This window comes from Neopelma chrysocephalum, unplaced genomic scaffold, assembly GCF_003984885.1.
Source record: "Neopelma chrysocephalum unplaced genomic scaffold, ASM398488v2 Primary Assembly neopelma1_59, whole genome shotgun sequence".
Classification (NCBI taxonomy): Eukaryota; Metazoa; Chordata; class Aves; order Passeriformes; family Pipridae; genus Neopelma; species Neopelma chrysocephalum.
In genome coordinates, this window is record NW_020897714.1 from 21,637,247 (window position 1) to 21,661,172 (window position 23,926).

General features: G+C 38.1%; 2 protein-coding genes across 10 annotated transcripts in view; both read right to left on the reverse strand.

Moving 5' to 3' along the window:
• POLR3B (RNA polymerase III subunit B) overlaps window positions 1-12,807 on the reverse strand; it is a 78,145-nt gene extending 65,338 nt beyond the window's left edge. Inside the window, exons 1-9 of one of the 2 annotated variants that reach the window (XM_027680414.1) lie at window positions 12,717-12,807; window positions 11,510-11,542; window positions 9,065-9,121; window positions 8,916-8,980; window positions 8,340-8,415; window positions 5,142-5,242; window positions 2,453-2,544; window positions 1,195-1,312; window positions 70-178 (exon numbers count right to left, since the gene is read on the reverse strand). In XM_027680414.1, coding sequence (XP_027536215.1) covers window positions 70-178; window positions 1,195-1,312; window positions 2,453-2,544; window positions 5,142-5,242; window positions 8,340-8,415; window positions 8,916-8,980; window positions 9,065-9,121; window positions 11,510-11,542; window positions 12,717-12,782 — 717 coding nt within the window. In that variant the 5' untranslated portion in view covers window positions 12,783-12,807. Of the gene's footprint in view, window positions 1-69; window positions 179-724; window positions 823-1,194; window positions 1,313-2,452; window positions 2,545-5,141; window positions 5,243-8,339; window positions 8,416-8,915; window positions 8,981-9,064; window positions 9,122-11,509; window positions 11,543-12,716 lie in introns of those variants that run through there. The other variant, XM_027680415.1, reaches the window with a different exon arrangement.
• A 1,081-nt stretch (window positions 12,808-13,888) lies between these two features.
• The window catches only part of TCP11L2 (t-complex 11 like 2), a 15,517-nt gene continuing 5,479 nt past the window's right edge, over window positions 13,889-23,926 (reverse strand). For 6 of the 8 annotated variants that reach the window (XM_027680416.1, XM_027680418.1, XM_027680419.1 and 3 more), the window contains 8 exons: window positions 22,889-23,024; window positions 22,553-22,673; window positions 21,643-21,863; window positions 20,653-20,789; window positions 19,464-19,651; window positions 17,900-18,081; window positions 17,029-17,201; window positions 13,889-16,501 (listed from right to left, as the gene is read on the reverse strand). In XM_027680416.1, the coding sequence (XP_027536217.1) occupies window positions 16,257-16,501; window positions 17,029-17,201; window positions 17,900-18,081; window positions 19,464-19,651; window positions 20,653-20,789; window positions 21,643-21,863; window positions 22,553-22,673; window positions 22,889-23,024 (1,403 nt within the window). In that variant the 3' untranslated portion in view covers window positions 13,889-16,256. The remainder of the gene's footprint in view (window positions 16,502-17,028; window positions 17,202-17,899; window positions 18,082-19,463; window positions 19,652-20,652; window positions 20,790-21,642; window positions 21,864-22,552; window positions 22,674-22,888; window positions 23,025-23,926) is intronic. The other 2 variants (XM_027680417.1, XM_027680423.1) reach the window with 1 other exon arrangement.

A 23,926-nucleotide genomic window follows, 5' to 3' on the forward strand; every position in this document is an offset into this window, starting at 1 on the left:
CTTCTTGAACTGCGGCACAGCTTTTTTCTGCCTTTTCTTTTTTTCCCCCCAAACTAACAGTTGTATTACCTTAAATATGATAGCAATGGGAATATCTTCGGATAGAGTGTTATGCCTCAGATAAAATCTTCCTTGTTTCACAATCATATTTGTTCTGCTCTTCTTCTCATGAGTAGAACTGAAGTTAAAAAAAATAATATTATGTCCAACAGAATGTTTGCACTGACTCCTAAAATCTTTTATAGAAAACTTAGCAGGCTTGAACAATCTTTCAGCTGAATTAATCCCACTCTCTCCTCTTTAAAAAACTATATTAAAACAGCCAGACATCAGCCTATAACTCCAAGGAAACAGAGTATTATCACCTATGATGGGGACTATTTGGAATATCTGACTTAGGCAAGTAGAAGTCTGCACTTTTCAAAATCATCTTTGCACGCTTTTATCATCAATTTTGATGTAACCAGCAAGGTCAAACTGTGCACAAGTACTGCTGCAACAACAGTAATGAGATAACAGTATGTTAACCTCATCTAGGCTTACCGTGAAACACTAAAGTAGTTAGGAGAGATGTGTGAGAGGCCTCTGGAGAAGAAAAAACAGCCCTCACATTTGAGTGACAAGCACCATATTATACCAGATGCAGCTTAAAAAGAAACCAACCAGAAGGCAAACAAAATATAAATAAAACTTAATCATCAAGGAAAGGCCAAATTTAAACTACCTTGCTATTTTCAGTAATTTGTGCAGTACAAAAATATTTGTTTCCTTCTCCACTGTCTTTGCCTTTAAAAGTTTTTATGTCAATTTGATGCAGAGAGGCAGATAAAAGGTTACATCAAATTTCCACTGCAGCAACTTCATGTTACTTGCTGCAAAATGAGACCAAACACCATCAATTAGGAAGTGCACTTTGTTATGTTAAAAATTCAAACTTGCTTTTCCTAATCTGGGGTGAATCCTGAAGCACATGAGCAACTCTCACTGATTTTTGTGGGAATACTGTACTAAGTGATTTTGGGATTGATGTTTAGCATACAAAATGACAGTAGCAAAAGAGGGACATTGAATATCTACATCTTTTTCCTGTTCAACTATACATGGAAGAAACCTACACAGCTATTTCAACTACAACAATGAAGTTCTAAAGCTTTGAGTTTGCCTCCTTTATGTAATTGCAGGCATTTACCATACCTGGTAACAGAAGCGCCAACTGTGCCCTTTCTATCAGCTTCCACAATGATCCTGTTTTTGGATAACTGTTCTTGAATAAGAATGACTTTCTCTACACCTTTAACAATGAAATAGCCACCTAGGCAACAGAAAAGAAAGACTTTAAATGTCAGTACCATTGTGCCTTACTTCAATATGCCTTTGAATATAAATTATTAAAAAGTAAACTGTAAGTACACAAAGTGCAAAACAGAAGAGTAAATTCTCCCTTAAAAGAGTAATGAACAAATCTGATGTGGAACTTATGATGACTACAAACATGTTTCACTAGACCAAACAGGACTTTTGGTAGGCTCACACATAGTATCTGAGGTCTAAGACTTCATTTGGAAAGTACTCAGACAAAAAGAACTCACGGGCACAGACACAGTAAAGCTGTAAAAAACCTCCAAACTGTAACATAATCATAATTATTAAAAGACATAACAGAATTGTTAGTTTGATAAATTAGGTAAAAATACTGCCTGTCAGAAGAGTATATCATAAGGACCAAATAAGGAGAATAAGTCTTCCATAATTATTGACTTGCTCTCTTCCGCACTCCAGGGAGAAACTTCTTTTGTATTACTTTTAAAAATCTATTTTAATACCCTTGTTGTATCTAAGACAATATAAGGAATCTGCACATGAGCCATGTTAGATTCCTCTCTTAAACTGTATCTATTAATGCTTCTCTAGCACATGTCACTGTACCTTAGCACCACAAGCAAGTCCAGCACAGGTCCAGTGCATGCTTCAAAAGTAGCAGATAAAAATCAAACCTTCATCTCCTCTGCACATATCAAATATTACCATGTAACACTTTATTCTTGATTTACAAAAGGCAGCAAATGAAGAGTTCCCCCTCTGGAGGACACCATTATACTCCACTCTTCCCTGATTCACTTAGATTTCATGAATGAACTCCATCTCTGTTCCCATATCACTAATCACTATACAATATTACATACAAAATTCAAAATACAATATTAAAAGTTTTTGTATATTGTTTTTGTGGTTGAAAACTTCATCTACAAATACAAATTATCCATGCTCTCAACCATGTCTTACTATTTTCAAAAGCCTGATGATTTCTGTTTGTTACAAGCATATACTTGAGAAGTTTCTGCAATGACTTCATGGTGGCAGGAAACATACAAGAGGGGTATTTGTTTGCGGAAAATTATTTAAAATCAAAAACACAGACAGCAAAAAAAAAGGAATATGAGTGAAAATGTACCTGGATCTAAAGGACATTCATTAAGTTTGGCAAATTCTGCTGGAGTTTTCCCAGTAAGAACACAATTGGAGCTACGCAGCATTATAGGCATTCTGCAAGAAAACCAGTTACAATTTTACTCTAGATTCAGAGTAAAAGAGAAGAGTCAAATTCAAACAAAAACCATGCTGAACAAACTGGAGAAAACACGTTTAAGGTAATTAGAACACATGCATGGTATAACCAACAGGTTTTTCCTTTAAACCCACCTTATTTCATTGAACATGTAATTGAAAAGAGACCTGAAACTGGACACCAACTAGCAGAAACCACAGACTTCCTACTTAAAGGTTATGCAGCTACTACAGGCATTGTGACAAGGAGAGTCACCAAGGCCAATGATAACTCGTGCAAAAACTCCTGGTCTCTGAAAACAGGCTGCAGTGAAGAACATGCCCCTGCAGATCCAGCTTTAATTAGATAAAGCCAGTTCATATCTCATTTCCCATATAGGAATGACACCTTCTGGCTGCAGACAGATAGTGCCTCTAATACATAACCTAAGCATGAAGTTTCCCCAGTAGTAGCTTTGATTTCTCTGGTGTCTTAGCACAGAAGTCTGCAGCACGCATTTTGTGACGCAACATGTGGTGGAAAAATATTCCAAGAAATTAAAATTCAATGCTTAGGGAATTAAAAAAGAAGAGAAACTAAAGATGCACAGACTGGATATGAGGCAAAAATTCTTCAACATGAGGACAGTCAAGCAGTGGAAAAGTTGCACAGGGAAGCTGGGAAGTCTCCATTCATGAAGGTCATGAAGACCTGACAGGATAAAGCACCGAGCAATCCAGTTTGATCACAGAGCTGACCCCCTTCTGAGCAGGAGCGTGTACTAGAGGTCTCTTTCAACCTAAATTATTCTATCACCCTCAGATAAATTAGGGAATGTTCACTTTCAATTTGGTTTATTCAACAACTAACTAGCAATGATTTTGCCATTATTATTAAAAAGTGTACTTTTATAGTCAGCTTCGTAACATACCTTTCCACTCTCAGATTTTCATTAAAACTTTTGAAAGAGATCACAGTTTACTTCCAAAGAGAAAGCTGTATTTTGCAAAAGATAAAAACAGTTTATCACTACGTCTACCAAAAGACCTCCATGCCCTTTAGTCTCTTCTACAAAAAAGTTGACTTTTGCTCCACCTTACAGAATTTCACTCCTTGGTAGACAGCCTTTATAAGATCTACGTTCCAGGTGTTTTTTTCTAAGACATATGTTGACAAAATTTATTCATGAGTTCTATTATTTACAATCTCTGAGACAATTAATTCAATTTTACTTCAATAAAATATAAGATTAGGCTACATTTCTTGTACTCAAATCTTATAAATTACTTTATTTCTTTGCTATATTCATATTCTTATACCTTAAAAAACCCTGATGAACTCAAATTTTGTATTTTTGCAGAGTATAAAACGCTATCTTGTCACTACAGTGCTCTATGCAGATAACCTACTTGCTTCAATCATTTCACTGAGAAAGTATTTCCTAGACATAAGAAGCTTCATATAACAAGCAAAATCTTTTATCGCACACAATGCATTGGCTATTTTTATCAGAAACAGGAAACAGTTAGTACAAGGTAATGCAAAATGGAGTACTCACATGCCATTACTGAAAACTCCAATGAAACAGATCTCTTAAAGTATCTTATTTATTTCACTTGCACACAATAAAATATTTTGCTGCTACATTACAGAGAATAGCAATTTATTCTCTTTATGAGGATATTTGAGGGTTTTTTTAAATATCAGAAGTTATCAGGAAGAAAACTAAAAAAATGAAAATAAAGTTATTGAGTTACTGCGCATAAAAGCACAGAAAATTTGGAATGCTACTAAGCATTCAAATGGAATTTTCCTTTTTAAAGGCACAAAGGTCCAAAGATACTGCCTTTTTTGCTTTCTTTTTAAAATTTGTTTTATTTCTAGAACACACAGGTTATCAGTGACTCTGTCAAACAACAGAAATAAGAGAGTAAAGAACATACAGCTTTCCTGTCCCAGTGTGAAATGTATGTCAAACAAGTATTGTATATACTCACCTGGCAAAAGGAAACCAGTATAATACAAGGGACAGATGAGGAAAATTATTTCCCATGGAAATAATAACTGGATATTAACAGCTTTTAACAGCAAAAAGATTTCTTGCATGTACGCCCTTAAAATCATTCTGATGACATAACTGTAGTTTTTAACTAAACCAATTTTAAACGAGAGCTTAACGTTGTACAGCAGGACTAATGCTTGTTTTACCGATTTGACCATCCAACTTCCACAGATGTATCTCTACATATTAAGTATGGAAGACTGAGTAATTTGGCTAAAGCAAACATGCTTGATTTCATTTTACAATAATGCAACTTGCAGCTCCAGTACTCTTTCAGGTATTTCCCTGCTTGGTTTTATATCAATAGAATCATAGACAACATCTTTGGAAGGAGACAGACTATCAGACGTTTTTGCAAAACAAAATCTTAGAACCAAAAAATCACATCCTCTACAGCTGTTTATCAAGATTTGCCTCCAGTGATTCTTTTAACAAGGAAGTAAGGTTAGCCCACATGTATTTTGCAGTAAAAACTCTTCCCAGCACAGCTCAAAATGAAAACTAATACCAGAAGCTCAACATACAGTATCTTACCTGCCAATGGGTAACGCATTGCGTATGATCCTCTGGCTACCTCGTGTATATTCAATATCCACGGTAATCGGGGCAGAATAGGTCATGTCTCTCAGGCGGCACTAAAAGGAGAACAGTCATATTGTTATACATTGACTTAGAGCTGAAGAATCTCTTTTAAAACATCCCGTGTTTGTCCTGTGTCCTCTAAGTCCTCACAAAGAAATCAAGCGAAGCAAAGCTTGACCAAGATCATGAACCTGAACTATGTTTGACAGACTCTCTTGTTTAAAACAAAACCCAAGAAAATCCAAATACAACTAGTATGATGTTTCAAAAGCAGCCAGCAGATCTGTGTCTTCAGAAGACAGCACTGCAGAGCATGACTTCCAAACTGCTTAATTAAACAAACAGGTCTAATCAGCACAAAGACCATACTGTGTCTGAGCAGTGCTCAGCTCAGGGACATTTCTATATGAAGACTCTCTGAACAGCTGAAGAGTTGTGCTGTCATATGAAGTTTGACAGAATGGAAGAGTAAGAGAGACACCATGTAACCTTACTAATAGAATGAGCAAATGTCACTATATAGTACCATTTCTAAAGATGACTTACAGAAGGTTCAATAGAGACTCACTTCCTGTAAAGATTCGCACAATCTGTTCGCAAATTCCTCAGAGAGCAAGAGAAGCAGAATATACATATCTAGGACATCATATAGCTCAAGGCTCAGTCATTTCTAATCTGATCTTTCTGATCCCCAGTCTCACTCTAAGACTCTGTTGTCAGCCCTTCAGGTATTGTATATCTTCATGCAAGACAAGCCTTATTGCTTATTGCTGAACACAACAGAGCACTCACAGCAGGTCATTCATGACCTCACTGAGCATTTTATACCTTTCAGCTCCAAGATTATAGGTTTATCAGTGTTCAGACTTGCACATTTATGGTTCTGTAGTCCTTCAGTGTGTTGATTATGCAGTAATAAAAGGCAACTAAGATTGTGCTGTCCATTGAAGATGCGACTGTATGGAAAAATATGCCCCAAGAATCATCGCAAACTGGATGCTCCTTCTCTCCACATTAAGAAGTAAACCACTTCTCTAGTAATAAAATACTGAGTGCACCAGCAGTTTTCAAACTGTGGCTTGCAGGAAACTAGGTCCCATTGTGCTCACAGCAACTTCATAAAATTTAAAAGTAAGTGAGAATATTTCCATTTTCTAATTACTTTAAATTCATCTGTATGAATAGTTCGTGAAACTCCCATAAGGACTGCAAGAGAGGGAGAGTTAGACAGTCTCATTAGTACTACTTAGGAAAAAAAAAAGGCCTTGGGATTATGCGTGTGTTTTTTTAACACAAGACACAGATATAAAATATAAACTATGAACTACAGTGTAATATTCCACCACTTGCATTTTTGTATCACCTTCCTTCTTACTACAGACACCTCGAGGTAAAAGGTAAGCCTGACTTGATATAGACTCAGACCCTTACGAAAATCTGATCATTTTAGGTGTCTTTGGGAAGGAATTTTAAAAGCCTTCAAAAGAAAAATGTAAAGGCACGCTCATACGTATCCAATGCTCTTTTTTTTTTAAATTGTACCTCTGACCTGACCTAAGCAGCATCCTATTTAAGAAAATAACTATGGCCTTCATGTGTGTATAGGACTCTGAAAAATAAACAGAAAAGATGCACTAGCATTAGGTATCAATGAGGATGTATCTGAGATGCAAGAGTAGGTTATTCTAAACTGGTCAATCTGATCTATGAAGCATTTATTTTGCCTTCTTCTGCATGTGCAGTCACTTTAGGTCTAAAGTAATCAAGCATTTTAATACCTGGGTTCTTGGATATGAGTTCTTGGCCACAAATAATTTTTTGCATGCAATTTCATTCATACAAATCTTTCCCACTGCATTTTGTGCACATTCATATCTACTGATTTAACATTAGCTACACATTTGTGAGATGCATGAACTGTCATGTGTTACATGTGACTGCACTATCGATGGCTGAGTTACTGGCCCTAAAAACTTTCCATTGAACCAATGAGATCTGAGTCAGGTCACTGGAGACAGATCCTGCAGCAGCCGCTAAACAACTTGTTTTTACAGAACTCCTCCAAAGTACAGAATGTATTCCATGGTAGTTGAGATTACATTAAAAAAAGCCCAAAACAATTCAAGTATCAAGTGGATAAAGCAAGGAAAAAAGCATCTGATATATGAGCTGATTTATGAGGTTAACAACAGGCTGTATGCAGGTAAATGAGAGCAAGTTCCAAGCTCAGTTCCCATTCTGAGGCCAAAAAGAGGTTGTCACCACCTCTGTTGCAGTGGTATAAATCTCAAAGCACAGTATCTGGAGAGAAATACTGTGTTCCTGAGCAATCTCTCAAAAGAACTGAAAGGCTCTAGATACCTGAAAACAATCCTAAAAGGTCCAAAGTTTATGTTAGTTTATGGTTTTCTTGCACATACAGAAGCTACCTTCTATCCTGTTGTTCAAAACCAACAGACTTTCTGATTTCAGTCAGAGCAGCACTTGTTCTCCAACATGCATCTTTATTCCAGAAGTACACAGTCCATTTGCTAACCTACATGCTTACAGCAGTGCAAAGAAATTAAATATACTTCCCATAAGGCTAATGTTCTTCTGCAGCTTCTTATCATTTTATCAACTTTCATCTGTTCCTGCTCAAAGTTTCCACATTTGTTTTCTGACCCAGACTTAGAAAATATGAGCAAAAAATCAGATATATATTCCCAAAGAAGACCACAAGGGAAAGGGAAACTGAAGTGACTTACAGTGTAGACAGCAGCAAGGCTAATATTAAAAAGAAGTTAATAAGTATATCAAAGAACACTACAATGTAGTGTGAGGACTTAAGCTTTGCCATAAGGAGTGCCACAAGATTAAGCAAGCAAAGTACTTTTCATTACTTTCATGGAAACCCGCTCAAATTCACCTACTATGAACTACAGAACACAGCTATATTCGCCCGTCAGAAAAAAATACAATTAAAAAATTAAATTAAAAAGCTTTATTACATGATATTTAAATTGCTGAGGCTGCTTTCTACAGTGATGGTGGCAGGCATTGTATCACCTAACATAGCATGCATGTACTCAAAATAAAATGATATGCAGCTACTATCCAAAACATTCCCAAGATCAACCAAACAAACAAGACAGATGCAAACATTAATACCTCATGAGGTGACACAGGTCGTGTCACATTGAAGCTTTCTTCCACATCTGGAGTACCTACATAGATATTGAGGTACCTGTAATACAAACAGTTTCAAAATGAGCCAAATGTTTTTCAGGCAACCTGAAGGGAGCAAAATTTTACATATACTGAAAAATGAAGTTACTGTGATGTAACTTCTGATGTACAGGCTGATTAATCATGAGCAATGATTCTTCCCAAAGTAACTCATTGTATTTGAGTTGCGGTCTAGTTAGTTAAAATTTAACCTGCACATGCAATAAACCCCAAGTTACCTTTCCAAACAGACAAAGAGAAACTCCAATCTGTCATCTGAGATTACTGAACTACAGAATAACGGTGACATAAGGTATTGTTAACAGCTGGTTATTAACTCTGTTTCACATGAGTCTTCTTTAAGTCTCTCATTGTTCATTGCATCAAATAAGAGATAAGCCACAGAATATACTCTCTGATTTATACCTACACAAGTGCCTACAAACATTTTATAACCAACAATAAACCCAGGAGATAGTATGTATGTTGCTACTCATATGGAAATCATTTCATGCTTACTTCAGGTACCACATTGGGTCAGCATCACTTGTAACTTTTTCATTGGCCTTCATGATTTTCTTTATCTGGAGAGGAAAAAAAATAAAATAGAACCATGTGCCTTTTCTTAGTACCGCAAGCTCCTCTCTTCCCACCAGGTAAGCACATACCTCTACGTTGATGAAATAGTTGAATGAGTCTATGTGCTGTTTTACCAGACCTTTCACCTGAAAAATACATGCATGCAGCAAATAAAATTAGCTTCAATAACGTTAATCATACAGGGTAGAAATTAAGATATAAGCATTTATAGGTACTTTTGGATCTGTGCTAAATTCTTTCAGATGACAAACTTTGGGAAGCACCTGGACAATCAGTCTGGTTCTACATAGTACATTTTCAAGTTTACAACAGAGCTGTCGTTGTTCTTTGAGTCAGAAAAGTAAGGTGCTAACTCCACAAAGTAAACACCGAATATAAAAACAAATAAGAGCCATTGCAAATAAAAATGTTTTATCAGTTTGACATTATTTTGAAATTATTTTGATCATTTATAGTACAACTAACCATGTGTGCTGCTTGAGAAAAAAGGTGTCTGCACCCTAACAAGAGCAGGTGGCAAAAAGAAGAGTAAGAGAGAAGGCCAACGAGACAGGAAAGATGGAACAAGAATTGGGGGGAGAAAGATATAAGTCAACCAGCAAGGACACAGTCACAGGAGGGCAGGACATTTGGAAGAAATCTGAGTTTAAACTGTAGGCAGCAAGAGAGAGACCATGCCCAGGGTCATATCACACAGAATAAACAGTACCCCGTTCCCCCAGCTAATGAGCTGATACAACACATTTCAAGGATTTAAGGTGCTTAGAGTAATCAAAAGAAGGGGGATTATACAGAGTAAAATGATCTGGGATTTAAATAAAAATAAAAAGAAATATTTTATCTGGAAGGAATACAAAGAGAAGCATTCATTTTGTTAATAAACTGGTGTTTGTGGAAATAAAAGGTGTAACTATCCTAACTACAGTGCAAAATCCAGCCTTGGCAAGGAGAGGCTGCTAGCTGATATGGAGACACATGCTTACATGCTCTGTGAGGGCTTCAACTAACACATTACAAGACTTAAAACTTCATACTGAAAAAACCCACATTTCCATAGTTCACACAATAGGCAATGGTTCATTCTGAAATAATTAGAAAGAAATGGGAACCTTAGAAGGACACATCCATCTGAACAGTGAAGCCTCCATGGGTTAAAAACAAAGGAGGAGTGGCTCCAGAGCAAAATTCATTACATAAGAGTTTCCCTGATTTACAAAAACATTGCACATCATCTGATATAGGCAAGAAAGTATTGAAGAATTATTAGTGTCTAGAAATCAGACAGTTCTTTCCAATTTTTATGAGGTGATATTAACAGCTTTATTGAAAGAAAACTTCACTATAGAAGCTGCAATGCACAACATCAGCTTTGTATAACTGTATCACTGCTGGCATGAATATACCAAAGGCCAGACAACCATCAGCAGCCCTAGAGAAAAGGGCTCACTGGCTGGAAACAATGTGGGATGGATACACTTGGCATAAAGCACACAGCAAATTGCACCTCTCAATCGGCAGCCCTCCCCACTTCAGTCTGAGGAATTCAGACAATATCACTGGCTCAAGCTCATGATGGAATTTCATGTGTTTGCCAGGAGAGACACAGAAATTGTTTTAATTCATCAGGGCCCTGAATCACAGCCCTGAACCAAACGAAAACATCCACAACCTGTAACTGACTTGTGAACTTTGTGTTCCTGCCAGGATCAAACACTCAAGGGTGCAACAACAACAGAAGTACAGGATTTCAAACTGGGAAGAAAAGGAATTAACAAAGTGAGGTTGAAAAGAACCCTGCTGAAGCGGGCAACATTTCCGAAGACTGATGATGGATGCAAAGGGAGATGCCACTCCCTGAAGGTACTCTATGCCATCACAGACTTTACGTGCCATATTTATGGCACAATTTTCATTGCTGCCTTTCTCCTTCTTCTCTTCCATCTATCTGTTAGTGCTATTACTACATTCAATGGCATTTATACAGAACTGGGCCTTCAACTAGTATCGGATTATAGGCGTAGCACTAAAATTAAGACACAACTAATGAGTTCAGTCAGGCTCTGACTTCATGAGGGAAGATATGCATGTGTTCAAGCCTTGCAGAATCCACATCTGTGGCTATACTCTGCCTATGACAAACACAGCCATGAACCTGACACCACAGTCTTGTGTAAAGACCATGAATAGGGTCTCTGAGTGCCAGTAAAACAGTAAAATAATCTGGAACCATTACACATATACACTGTTCATTGAGAACAGCCATATAAATATGCAAAGCTCTAAGAGGATGCGTCCACAAAATAATCAGTAAATTAGCAAGGAAACCGATCTATGGAATGAGTTTATCCATAACTGCAGAGAACTAAAAAAAAAAATAATAATTGTGAAATCCACACAAAGGTGAGGACAGATATTCTGGGAATAGCGAAAAACAGCAAAAGCTAGAAGAGGGAAATGTAAAGTTAGAACGGAGGTGAAGCACTCATGCCACAAAATGAGTGTGTATCACTAACCTTCAGAAATGCTGGAAGAAGTCTCCATTTTTCCTGAAAACAAAAAACAGTTTGAAATATCTTTCCAAAGAGTAACCAAACACCTCAGATGCTTGAGCTTTTTTGTCTGTTTTATTATTATTGTTGGGTTTTAGTCACTAACATTATCTCAAATCAGATCCATTTAGAAAAAAAAAAAAAGAAGACTCTCTAAAGCCAACATAGATGGATAAAAATGACCTGGATCATCTTAGTAAGCCTTATGCGCTATGCAATATTTACTCAGGATGCACTGAGTAATATTTATTCAGCACACTGCCTTTTCCAAGGGCAACTTCTGTGAGAATATATATTTCTTAGAAAATTCCTTACTACTATGTCCTCATTTAAGATCAACTAGCATTTTTTTTGTCAACACTGTAAATTATATTCCTAGGAAGGGAAGACTTCCTATGACTTTTACAAAATACAAGCAAGAACCTCAGTCCTGGGAGCAGCACTTGTAGACACAAGTCTCTGTAAAACCCACCAGAACCCTGACTCCTACAAAGATTTAGCAAGGCTGATGAGTGCTAAGTATATCAAGGTTCCTACAAACTTTCCCCTACTTCTATTCTTCAATGATCACAGGGAACATCTCTAAATCAGTCCCATCTTCTCTCACCACGGCATGGGGAGCCCATCCAAGATTTGGGAGGAGAGATACCCAGACAGCACAGAATGAGGTCGCACCACTCCGCTCCTGCAGAGAGTACACTGTAATATCCACAGAGCATCAACACCTCATAATTCCGACACTCAGCATTTAGGAGCATGCGGCCACGGTGTGGCTGTGGTGTGACACCGTAGCTCACGGTGCAGGAGCACGTAGAGGAATTCATAGCAAAACACAGCTCCAGGCACGCTGGACACGGAGGCTCCACGCCTGGAGTGCTCTTCCTACAGGAAAAGCCTCGTGGAACCAAGGGGACTCGAAACTCGACCCTCATCTCCTCTCTGTGCCCACGTGAGGCAATCAGCTGGATTTAAAGGGCTGAAACCTCTGTGCCCGCATTTGCAGGACACGGGCCGGGCAAAGGCTGAGGACGGGGCGGCACCTCAGCAGCCGAGCGCAGGTCCCGCACCGCGGGCAGGACGGCTCCTTCCCCCTCACCCCACCTCACCCCGGCCCGGCCCAGCCGCGCTCCGGGAGCGCCCGCCGCCCCTTCCCCCGCCCCCCCGCGCTGACCTCCACCGTGTTGACCGGGGCCGCCGCCTGCTCCGGGCTGAGCACCCCCAGACCCAGCGCCTCCATCGCCGCCCGCCACCCACGGACCGCGGCGCTCCACCCCAGCGCGTCCCCCCGCGCACCGGCGCCGCGCCCGAAGGTTCCGGCCCCGCGGAGCCCGGGCAGGACGATGCCTGAGAGCAGTGAGGGCTGTCCAGACCCCCCCCCCCGCAGTGCCCGAGCTCCGCCCGCGGGGCTTTAGCGCCTGGCAGCGATCGGGGAGGGTCCTCCCTGAATCCCTGAGCCGGCCACCGCTCCCCCCGGCGCCGCAGCCGGGGATCCAGGAGGCGGCAGGGCCGGAGGGGGCACGGAGCAGCTGGGGTACAAACTCATTTCTTGCAATTTTTATCATGTAAAGCAACACGAAGCATAAGCTTTTAGCATTATTATCATCATCATCATTATTATTGCCTTTTTTCTTATCTTAATGTTGAATGCCGTAGCTGGATCACAAACAAGCTCTTTTGCTTTCCCTCTCCAGTGCTATAGAGAAACCAAAATCCCAAATAGGGGACTACTCATCTTTCCCAGTTTAAGATTAACGAGAAACATCAGTGATTTCTGCAGGTTCCCGTGGCAGTAAGTTTTTGCCAGTTCACATATAGTAATTGCTAAGTACGCTTCAAAAGCAGTGTGAAAACAGTGCTTACATACGTCTGCTCTGGCTCAGTTTCCACGCGAGTAACATTCACGGAGTTGGGTCTGCACTCTGTGCATCCCGGATGTAAAGGCGCAGGTTAAACATAAAGCGTGGCAATATTTCAGACCAATTCGATTTGGTTTCCCGCCTAAAGTGCACAGTCTGGAAAATTTGTTTAGTACGTGGCAAGTCTTCTGTCAGGCACAGGGAAAGCTTCTAGTAGCTTCTCACAAAAGCCACCCCTCTAGCCCAACCCCTCCAACTCTGCCATGCAAACCAAATACATTCTTCTTCCAATTAGTCAGATTTAAGTAAGTAGCTGTTTTGAATGTTATTTGTGCAGCTGGATTAAAGTCACTCCTCTACCTTTGAGCCACTCCTGAGAAGCTACAGAAAAAGGGTCACAACATACTATTAGTGCAGTCATTTACCTTTGGCATTTAACAATCCACAGCATTTCAGAAAGTTTATATAAATAACTTTTCACCACTGATGGTATCACAAACAAAATTTAATGCATCCAAACCCTCAAATATTTGTTTTTTTTAACAAAGAAAGCTGCTACAGAATGGCATCTTGTTTCACAAGAACAACTTCAGAGCAGAGGCAAGTGCATTTCAGCCACAGTAGCGTAAGCAGCATGCAACATATGACATTAAACAGATGCAATGTCCATGTTTGAAACATTAAAAAACATTAAACAATCACTTGAAACATAGGCCATGCTATAAAATGCCCTTTGCAAGTCATCTTAATCACCAAAACCCACAGATGAACCCTACTTTTTGAGTATTTACTGGTAAAAACTAGTACGACAGTTTTCCCAGTTCCTTAAAGATCTATAGTTTGATATTAATTTGTACAATACAATGTATATGAAGTATTATGATAAAAAGTTCATAATCATGTTAGCAATCATCTTCAAATGTTACAAAATCCTCTTTTGACTAAGCTCAGAATCATTTAGGTATTTCTCAAGATGTAGCAAATCACTAAGATTTAATTCCCCCTAACTGCTTTTGAAATGCATTTTTCTCTTGGTGATCATGAATTGCATATCAAAATTCCATATTCATGTGAGCAAGCCTGACTTAACTAGTGGCACAATTATTATATTCTAAGAGTTCCTTTCTCTCAGGTTTTCCAGGAGACACTTCCCTTTAAAATATGTATTCATCTTTATTTTGTGCAATGTTTTTACCAGGGATAGAACAGAAGTGCACTAGTGAAATTTTTCTAAAAAGGCATTTTGAAGAAAGTTTTCTGTATCATGTACATGTGACCAAAGTTCTTGGACACTGAGAAACAACTGACTAGAATTAATTTCCCTTACTATAAAGGGTACAGAATCCTGTAAAAACAGACTACAGAACCACAGTGCTAATAATGCCCAGTTTTTTTTAGACCTCTATGATAGACATAGTAATGTACACATACAATTTGTGTGACACATTAAGCTTTTACAGGTTATTTTTTTGTCTCTTCATAAAAAATAGATTGTAGTATAAAATATTAAAAACAAGCTATAACCTGTACCACACTGAGGTTTTTTATATACGACATCTTAAAAGGACTATTATATGGTAATATATTAAAATATCATTTTCAAGTAAATTATTCAATTTCATAGACAAGAACATGTCTATAATATGTATTCCAGCAGTGTCTAATCCCAGTAATCTGAAATATGCAAAATAAAACCTGTGTAAATTTGGAGAAGTTCACTTCCACATTTTTCAATTTCAAGCCTATTAATTTTCTGTATGCAAGATTCCCAATGCCTTAAATGGGAACTAAGTATTGGGGACCTATTCCAAAGGAATTTGAAGAAAACTGTAGCATTTCTCAGAGACTCCATAAAAGTGAATCTAATCACATTTTCAAGAATGACTATTTATTTGGGTTCTTGCTTTCAGACCTAAGAATCTGTTGTGAAAGACTAATATTCTGTTGGATGAGGGCATAAAAGGGGGAGTTGCTCTGTGGTACATTGTAAGGTCAGCCTTAAGTGCTTCTGGGAATAAAGGTCAGAAAGACTTAACTTAAAAATACTTAATACCCATCCATTAAGATCAAAGATCAGTACATACACATATTAAAGATCTGTATGACCTCCACTGAATAAACAAAATGCTTATAAACATTATATACAGAAATTTACTCCACCCCCCAACATCATGTTTCTTATGTGTTTATTGTTAACCTCAATTACAGTTGAGAAGTTCTCAATGATTCCTACTTGAAGTGGTGAATGCTGTTTCTTTCTGTAACTGCTATGCTGCAAACAGCTTATAACACTGGCATTCCTTAATGTAACAGAGGCAAAGTTCTGGTTCCAGTAACTGCAGGAGTACCCAAACTTTGCCTAGTATGAACCTGGGTTTGGTTGAAGCAGTTATGCTATACTTTCTTCTTTGAAGTATTTTCAGAAACATAATTGTTGTCTTTGATGTTACTCTACAAAAATACAATGTAAGCACAGTACATTTTATCTACAGTTGTTTTGTCATTGCATAATATGCACTGCTATATGTAAATATATTTGAGGTGAAAAATAACATTGTTTTATTGGTGGCAAAACAGTATGTACTTTGCCAGCTCTTTCCCACTGCAAATCCTAATAAATGTTTGCCATGAAAATTAATAATTCGCTGGTTATTACAAGTGACAATCCATTAAACAAACTTTTTTCTCTTAAAATATATATATATGACCTTGAAATTAATTTTTTTTACAGTGAATCTCAGAAAATATCTGTATACATTTTACAAGACCTTTTCCATCAACAGTCACCGGTGTAGGCTGTTCTTAGAGATCTGACTTCCCCACTGTCTTGGAAAATAAAAAAAAGGGTACATTTTTTAATTGCCAGCTGTTTCTGCTTCTGCTTTCTCTATTGGTGTCTCAGGAAAAAGTAGTTTTCTAAGTATGTTTGCATAGAATGGTCCATACACTTTTTTATTGAAGTTTACAATGCTTGCATACTGAGATCCAACAAACTCCATCTCTGTCTGAATTACAGAAAGGCCTCCTGGCATAGTAGGCATACACTTCTGGACACTTGGAAGAGCAAGCAAGCTTCTCAAGAAGAGCTGGATTCGTTTGTCTGAAATGGAATAGAAAGTATGCTCAGAACAAATGTAAACGCAAGATGGAGCCATAGTTGCTTTGTAAGCACATCAGCACAGCAAAAAAAATCCAACAATGTAAGCAATAACTCTTTCCCAAGACTATGTTGGCGTGGGAAACAATACTGAAAGCTTCTTAAATTTGGCTACTACAAGGTGGACACAGCATAAATCTACTGCAACAAGTTACATTAAACCTAGTGGGTTTTTTCCTTTGAGTCTATTTCATATTAGGTAAACCCAGAATGGACAGAAAGGATACTGAATAGCATTCATTTTCCCAAATTCTTCTCCAAAATACAATCACTTTTAGAATTATTTCTAGCTGCGACTAGAAATGCTCTGCAGCACACCAAGAACAGCATCTATAGGTGAACAACATTTCCTTAGTCTAAGTTGAGCCAGTATTTTACTGCAGTAAGAAAGTGTTTTTAAAAGATAGCTAGACAGCTGATTAAGCTTGCTGGGAGTAAGTTAACACACAGTTAGGTAGTATCTTACGAACCAATCAAGGAACAGACGGGATTATTCTTCTCAACAATATGAGCGATCTGACCCAATAAATTACTCTGCATTTCCTCACTAAGAGTCGGAAGACCTCTTTCAGTTAGAGACTTGTTCACTTTGCTGCAAATCTGGACACCAATAGCATTCAGAGCCTCCTTCAAATCAAAAGATCTGGAAGAAACAGAAAAGCATTAACTTCTGCAGTTTCTGTGGCATAGCTTGTAAGGTGACCTCAATTGTCTCCTTTCCATTTTATTTTCAACTTGCTCTCTGCAATGAGGGAATTTTGAAAAGTTATCTTTTACTGTTGCAGATTTATGTACATCTACAGATACAGGAAAATCTCTATGTGGAAAATAAAATAAGGACCCAACTGCGATTCAAATGGTGGGGAAAAATAACACCAAATGTGCAAGCAGTGGCACCAGTTCACTTAGCCCTTGTGCCTGGGTGTTTTTCTGGGCCACGTGCATAGCATTTCATGAGAAAAAGCAGAGTGGGAAACTATTTTATAACATCAGACTTGCTTGTAGTGCAAGCAGCAGCAGAAATAGGCAACCAAGTAACTTGAACTATCTACAAGTTTGAAGCAATTGGTAAGACAATTTAGTGAATGTATTGCCACAATCTCTCCAGTATTAGGAGTGTATGAATGAACTTTATTACTAGGCTCCAAATTCTGTACACCAACATCAAGATTATTAAAATCTAACTTTGAAAAACATGTGTCTAACATACAGTGGACTTATAAAGGGAATACATAAATTATTAAAATTTAGTATCTTCCTACTAATAACAAGCTATGACACCAGAATTGTTTCCAACTATTTCCTGTTAAAAAAATAAGAGTGATAAAAACAAGGCCTTACTTCTTGTTCATGCCTTCAAGAAGAGGAAGAGAGATCCTTTTCAGTTGGTCTGCAAAATCAGGCATATCTACAATTGCTGCACCCACCATATTGTTTGTTATGAGAGAAATACAGGCTATGATTTTTAATTGATTGAGCTTTTCTCTCAATTCCTGAAGACGAACTTCATCTGTTATTAGAGTCTGGAATTGAAACAATAATACACATTTAGGAACAATGAGGGAGAGAGACGGGAAAAGGACAGATCTAGGATGTAGTCATGAAGCATTACTCTTTTTAATCACAAATATGCAAAGCCAGAAGAGACAGCAGGTGAGATACCCTAAATATGTAGTATAGTATGAAGTGACATTATATACAATACCAGAAGTAACCCTGTGGTGGGAAGAAAAGTAATGCCCTCAGTGCAGAGGAAACTGAGGCCATTGCATCTCATTCCTCATCACTGCTAATAAGCCTGCAACCAGCAATTCAGCCCATGATGTGGACTGCTCAGAGAATCCAGAGGACATTGCAGTGACCAGGGTTACAAACAGAATAGTCTTCTGGATTTCTGTCCTCTGAAAAATGCCAGGATTTGTAACTGACAGATAATGATGAACAACTGTGCTTGACAACCACCAGAGCAGGTTCTGCAAATGATATTATAACCTGCTACAGGCAAAAAGCCAGTTAATCATACCAAGAACATAAGTAATTCCCACAGTGAGATGTGGCTGGAGTGACTTATTTTAGGTTAAAAAAAGTTCATCCTAATCATATCCCTCCACTGAGCAGCAAGGACATTAACATCCAAACGTAGTTGGTAGCAATTTCATAGTCTGGCAAATTAGATCCACCAGAGGACACCTGTGTGCATCTCTTATTCAAAACTGTTCACAGAAAGGTAAGAATAAGCTGGCTTCCCTTCTATCCATGGACTGAGAGCATCAAGAGCATCCCCATGTATTTAGTAAACTCTCTGCCAGGCCATACTAAGTGTAGCTAAAGCCCTCCCTGCAAATGCAAATTTTAGCCCTGACTGATGGCAAATTTCACACTGGCTTTATGGAAAGTTATGGAAAGTTGCAGAGGTCAGTAATCAGGACTTGGAGGGAAAAACTGAACACTGGTTCTTGAAACATGCACTGAGAAAGGATAAATATCTGCTTTAGAGGGCTTCAAGTTTTTACTTATTCTGTTCTAAAGAGCAATCCCACCAATTCCTGCTGCTGTTAGGAAAACAGGATGCTACAGTCAGTTCTTTTAAAGATACAGAGAGCCAAGTACCATGACTATAAGGCCCGGCCTTTGACCACAGCCAAGACTGCTCTTAGGTTGGAGCTGGTGAGCTATGATTGGAGAGAGGGAAAACGACCTTTACCTTGTTCTTTTCTAGTTGCTGACTTGCCTGTCTCAAATTTCAGAAACTGGACTAGCATATAATCTCCAAATTTCAAATTTACTTTGCAGAAATTTAAGGAGTGCAAGAGAACATCCACTTATTGTCACTCAATAGCGGGATTATTATTTACACCAATTATTTCATATAGCTGGAAATCTGTAGGCACCAAAATACACTTACCTCTGGAATTGTTTTGCAATAATCCCATTGTAACAGTTTCAAGTAGCCATTGTTTAGCACCAGTGTAGGACTAATAATTGGTTTTGAACTACTGTCAGCACCAGGGGACGATGAAGACTCATCAGAAATAGATGACAATTCATCTTCTATAGATTCCTTTATCCATTCTGTTGTGAGATTCAGGGCACCTAAGCATTGGAAATAGCACAGATTTACTGCATGCCTTCATCAAAATAAGTACTACCTTGAGAAAAAAAGAGAGTTGTACACATAAGAGAATTGAACTTCTGAAGACTCAAATATAGTCGACAGCTGAGTCAATTCCCTCCCTCACTTTTTTTCCACTGATCATGTTCCACTGGTCACCTGAATACTCTAGCTAGTTTGTAGAAACCCAGCAATAAATTATTAGATTTCAAACAAGATTTTTAGGTAGAAAAAGTATCAAAGTTTGAGGTCCCAAAGCATTGTTTTTCAGAGGCCACTTAAGTTGGGATGTAGGACAGAAAAGTAGAGGTGAAGGGAAATAGAACTCTTTAAAGCATTTAATTTGCTATTAATAGAGTTTTTCCTCAGGCTGTGTATACAAACACTGCAGGCCCTGTCAGTGGCTCAGTGCATTTTAGAAGCCCCTGCTCCAGATTTTAGCAAGCTTACTTATTCTTCTTGGAAGATGTATTTCTGAACACTATTTAATCATATTACACAAAACCTACAATAGTGGATCAAGTTGACTTTGCATCATCCAAGAAGTTTCATTCAGAGCCTGCCTTTTGTTTATTAAAAAACTTGATCTTTCCCCATCCAATTTTCAGACACGCTAACTGGTTTTACATGTTTACTTCAGATTAACAACAGAATTGCTGCGCGTGAAAGAGAGAAAAGTCTCATCCTTATGTAGGGCTTCTGCATCCAGACAGCAAGAGTCACTGTTTGTTTTTCAGATACCAAGCAGTTTGGCAAATATAAGTTTGTCTGAAAGTGCCCCAAACTACAGATAAATAAACGTTATAGCAAGTTAAGCAATCACCCAGTGGTAGCTTGCTTGTCAAAAAATTTTTGCATTAGTTAGAGACAAGAAATTGAAGTTTTCCTCTAAGTTAATTGCAACTTATAGATTTCCACAGCATGTCTTTAAATGGTCCTCTTTTTAGAGAAAAGTTTGAATTAAATATAGCGCGATACATACTTGGTGTTTCTTCAAGAATTTCCTGGAATTTTGTTCTTTCGTAGTCCACCAAATTATGCCAGAGGTATGGCCTAAGGCTTTTAATGGTGTAGTTTGCCATATCCACTTTCATCAGATCCAAAACATGGAATATTTGTCTGAAAGGAAGAATTTAAAATCTCAAGAATTTAATTTAGTCTATTGATCTTAACCAGCACATGTGAAGTATGTGTACGTTGGCACTTCTGAGAGAAGTAAACTCTTTCATTGGTATTTCAGAGTAACAGATCTGTTAGCTATCCTCTGGAATACATGAAGGAGCAGTGTATATAGGGCTTGGTCGAAGTTACAGAGACAGGACAAATGTAGCATCACTAAGTGCTTCAACCCTGTAACTGTAAGAGAAAGGTTTTCAGGAACTACATCAATTTCAGTCCAAATGAAGAGATTTTAACCTTTAATCACCCTGATTGCACCAAGATAAACAATCCTTCTGAACCAGTTGCCCTGGTCCTTATACATCCACAGAAGAACAACCAGCATTTACTCTTAATATTTCCATGTACCTGAGGAGCAGTAAAGTGGTTTATGCCCTCTTATGCAAATGTTTTACTCAAATTCAAGTAATAAGATCTTAACTAAAGAGCTTTTAATCTTAAGTTTGGCCTGCCAGAGAAAGAATGCAACAACCACTTCAAGAAGGAAGAGTACAAATGTGCTGCTTACATTTTGTAAGGATGAACAAGACAAAAAAATCCAGTTTCTGAAACACAGATTATTGCAAGAGTTGTTGGCTTAGATATTCAGAGCTGCCTAATTTCATAGAGGTATCCTACCCGTTTCATTAAAAAGTAAGATACACAATCTGGCCAGGGCGTCAGAACAGGTGTTACGTAAACTGACGCAATTTAAGACTTGTTAAGGCTTTACCCCCCATTTCCACTGCCCAGAACTCTTTCAGGGAAGAGGTTTTTCCTCTAAAAAACCCTCAAACCTCACCCCAATACCAACCTCAGTAATTCTACGATATTGTCAGTTGCCTTTAACTGTTTTATATCGTTGTCTCTTACTGGAGCACACAACTTTCCCATAGTGTTGATGATATAGTTGGCTAGCCCAGGAATATCAACAGCATTATGTTCTGCCTGCTGTCTTATAAGATCCGTATCTAGAACTTCACAAATTTGATTGTGAATCCTGTTTGCTCCAGGAGTCAGGAAGGAAAGAAGAATCTAAATTGGGGGGGGGGGGAGAAAAGGAAAAGCTTATTAATAAAAACCAAACCACTTAGTAAACGCACGAAAGTGAGATTTTAATACTAATGTCAAGTGTATGTAGACTATAACCACACATTTTAATACTGAACATTATCTAAGGTAGCGGGGTAAAAGGATTGTTAAAAGGATCACAGTACAGTTTTCCAAAAATGCTCAAAGTCAGTAAAACAGAAAGCAAGTGCACAACTAGACTCCTTCAAAAGCTGGGAGGCTGCCCAGTAAAACAAACATTTACTAACTTAAAATTCTGGAAGACTTAGCATTGTGCCAGGATTGAAGGTTTGTATGCTCACCTGTGTGATAATCAAACAATGAAGTCTAAGTAGGCAGGTGCAGTCATGTTTATACTTCTGTTCATGCCCTAAGCTCACAGTATGATTCTGAAAATAGGCTAGCAGAGATGTGAAGCTTTGTGAAAAGAGATCATTTTCTACTCCTCATCATGCAGTGAAAGCTGAGTGAATATGCCACTGTGTTTGTGGACATATTCCTGGTTAATACAAATATAGGATCAAATGCAAGCCATGGCTTATCTTAAAAGGAAGAACTTGAAGGTGTTGGCTTGACTAAGTTAAGCAGTCCCTTCAGTGAACTAAGAGATCTCAGACCTAAGCTGACAAAACAATATGGAGAAGGAGGATTACCTCCTTAATTTCCTCAAAGAGCTTGATAGCATGTTCATATTCTGGAGGATCTTCGTTCAGTTCTGATTCCAAATGATCCCAAAATGCCTTGTGTACAATTTGTTTCACCGTGCCTGCAAAGCTGTGGAGTAAGGCAAATAGATACAGAAAAGACTCCCAATTAGCTTTCATCCTTGGTAACTATTTTAGATGCTTCACTTGTTGGGAAACACCTCACCAGATATTATGCCCTGCAACCACATCTTCCTTGGGCTGTGGATCACAGCTCCCAAAACATGCTCCCTTCATTTCTCTTCCCAACACCAGTGCTGCTTTTTGCAAAATTCAGGCTCCTACCTGTTTTGTGGGAAGTCTTCATGTTTTATGCAAAAATTTGCGTTTACAGCAATTTCATGAGCTAGAGTCCAGTTTGACAAATTTCTTGTAGCTGCCATCAGTTCATCAAATGTAATAACCTTGGGAGGGCTTGCTGCTGGAATAAACAAGATCAATTCAAGCCAAGTATCTGTAGCTGATAAATGCAATTAAAAAATACTGAAACACAGAAATTTTACTGCTTGCTAATTGAAATCTAGGACTCTAGAAGAAACAACCTAAGATTACCAGGTCTTTATATCTCCTTAAAACACTAATTCAGGAAACTCCCAGCTTATCAGGGGTGTGTGTAGGGGCAACACCACAAAAACCTCAAAACATTTTGTGAAGCAATTTCCTATGTACACATTTTAACTAAGGTATCTTTATTTCCCCTTTAAAACAGGATCTTGCATTCCACAAATTTCCTATTAACTGTTGTGTAAAATCTACCAGATCAAAAGTATGGTCGATAACAGATATTAGATGTCCATTATAATTCTCAGCACCTAATGGCTATATTGCAGTTTTATTGCCTGTTGAGAAGGTTCTGAAGTTACTGACTTGAGAACCCCTCACTTATGATCAGCAGATCTTTCACCTTCTGTGGAACCTAAGTTACGCTCATTTTTTACAAACAAGCAATAACAACAAAACAAACACTACATTGGAAAGCAAGGGCAAATTCCCAAAGTTTCTAAACCCCAAAATTCTATCACTTAACTTTAGTATTTGGAAGACTGGTAACAAAGAGCCAGCTGCCAATTGCAGCTCCACTCACAAGACTTGTTTTAATGTAAGATTCACTCACACAGATGTAAAAAGTTTGCACGGTCTGAGAATGCTTACAGACACAAACATGAACCACATCTTAACCAAGGTTTTATTTATCATTACTCAAATTATCTTCTTTGTGCAAATGTATGTTTTCCATTTGATTCTAATATTTATGAAAGAAAAATGTGAATTAGAGATTAATTCATATAACTTCATATAGTACTACAAATCTGTAAGTTACAG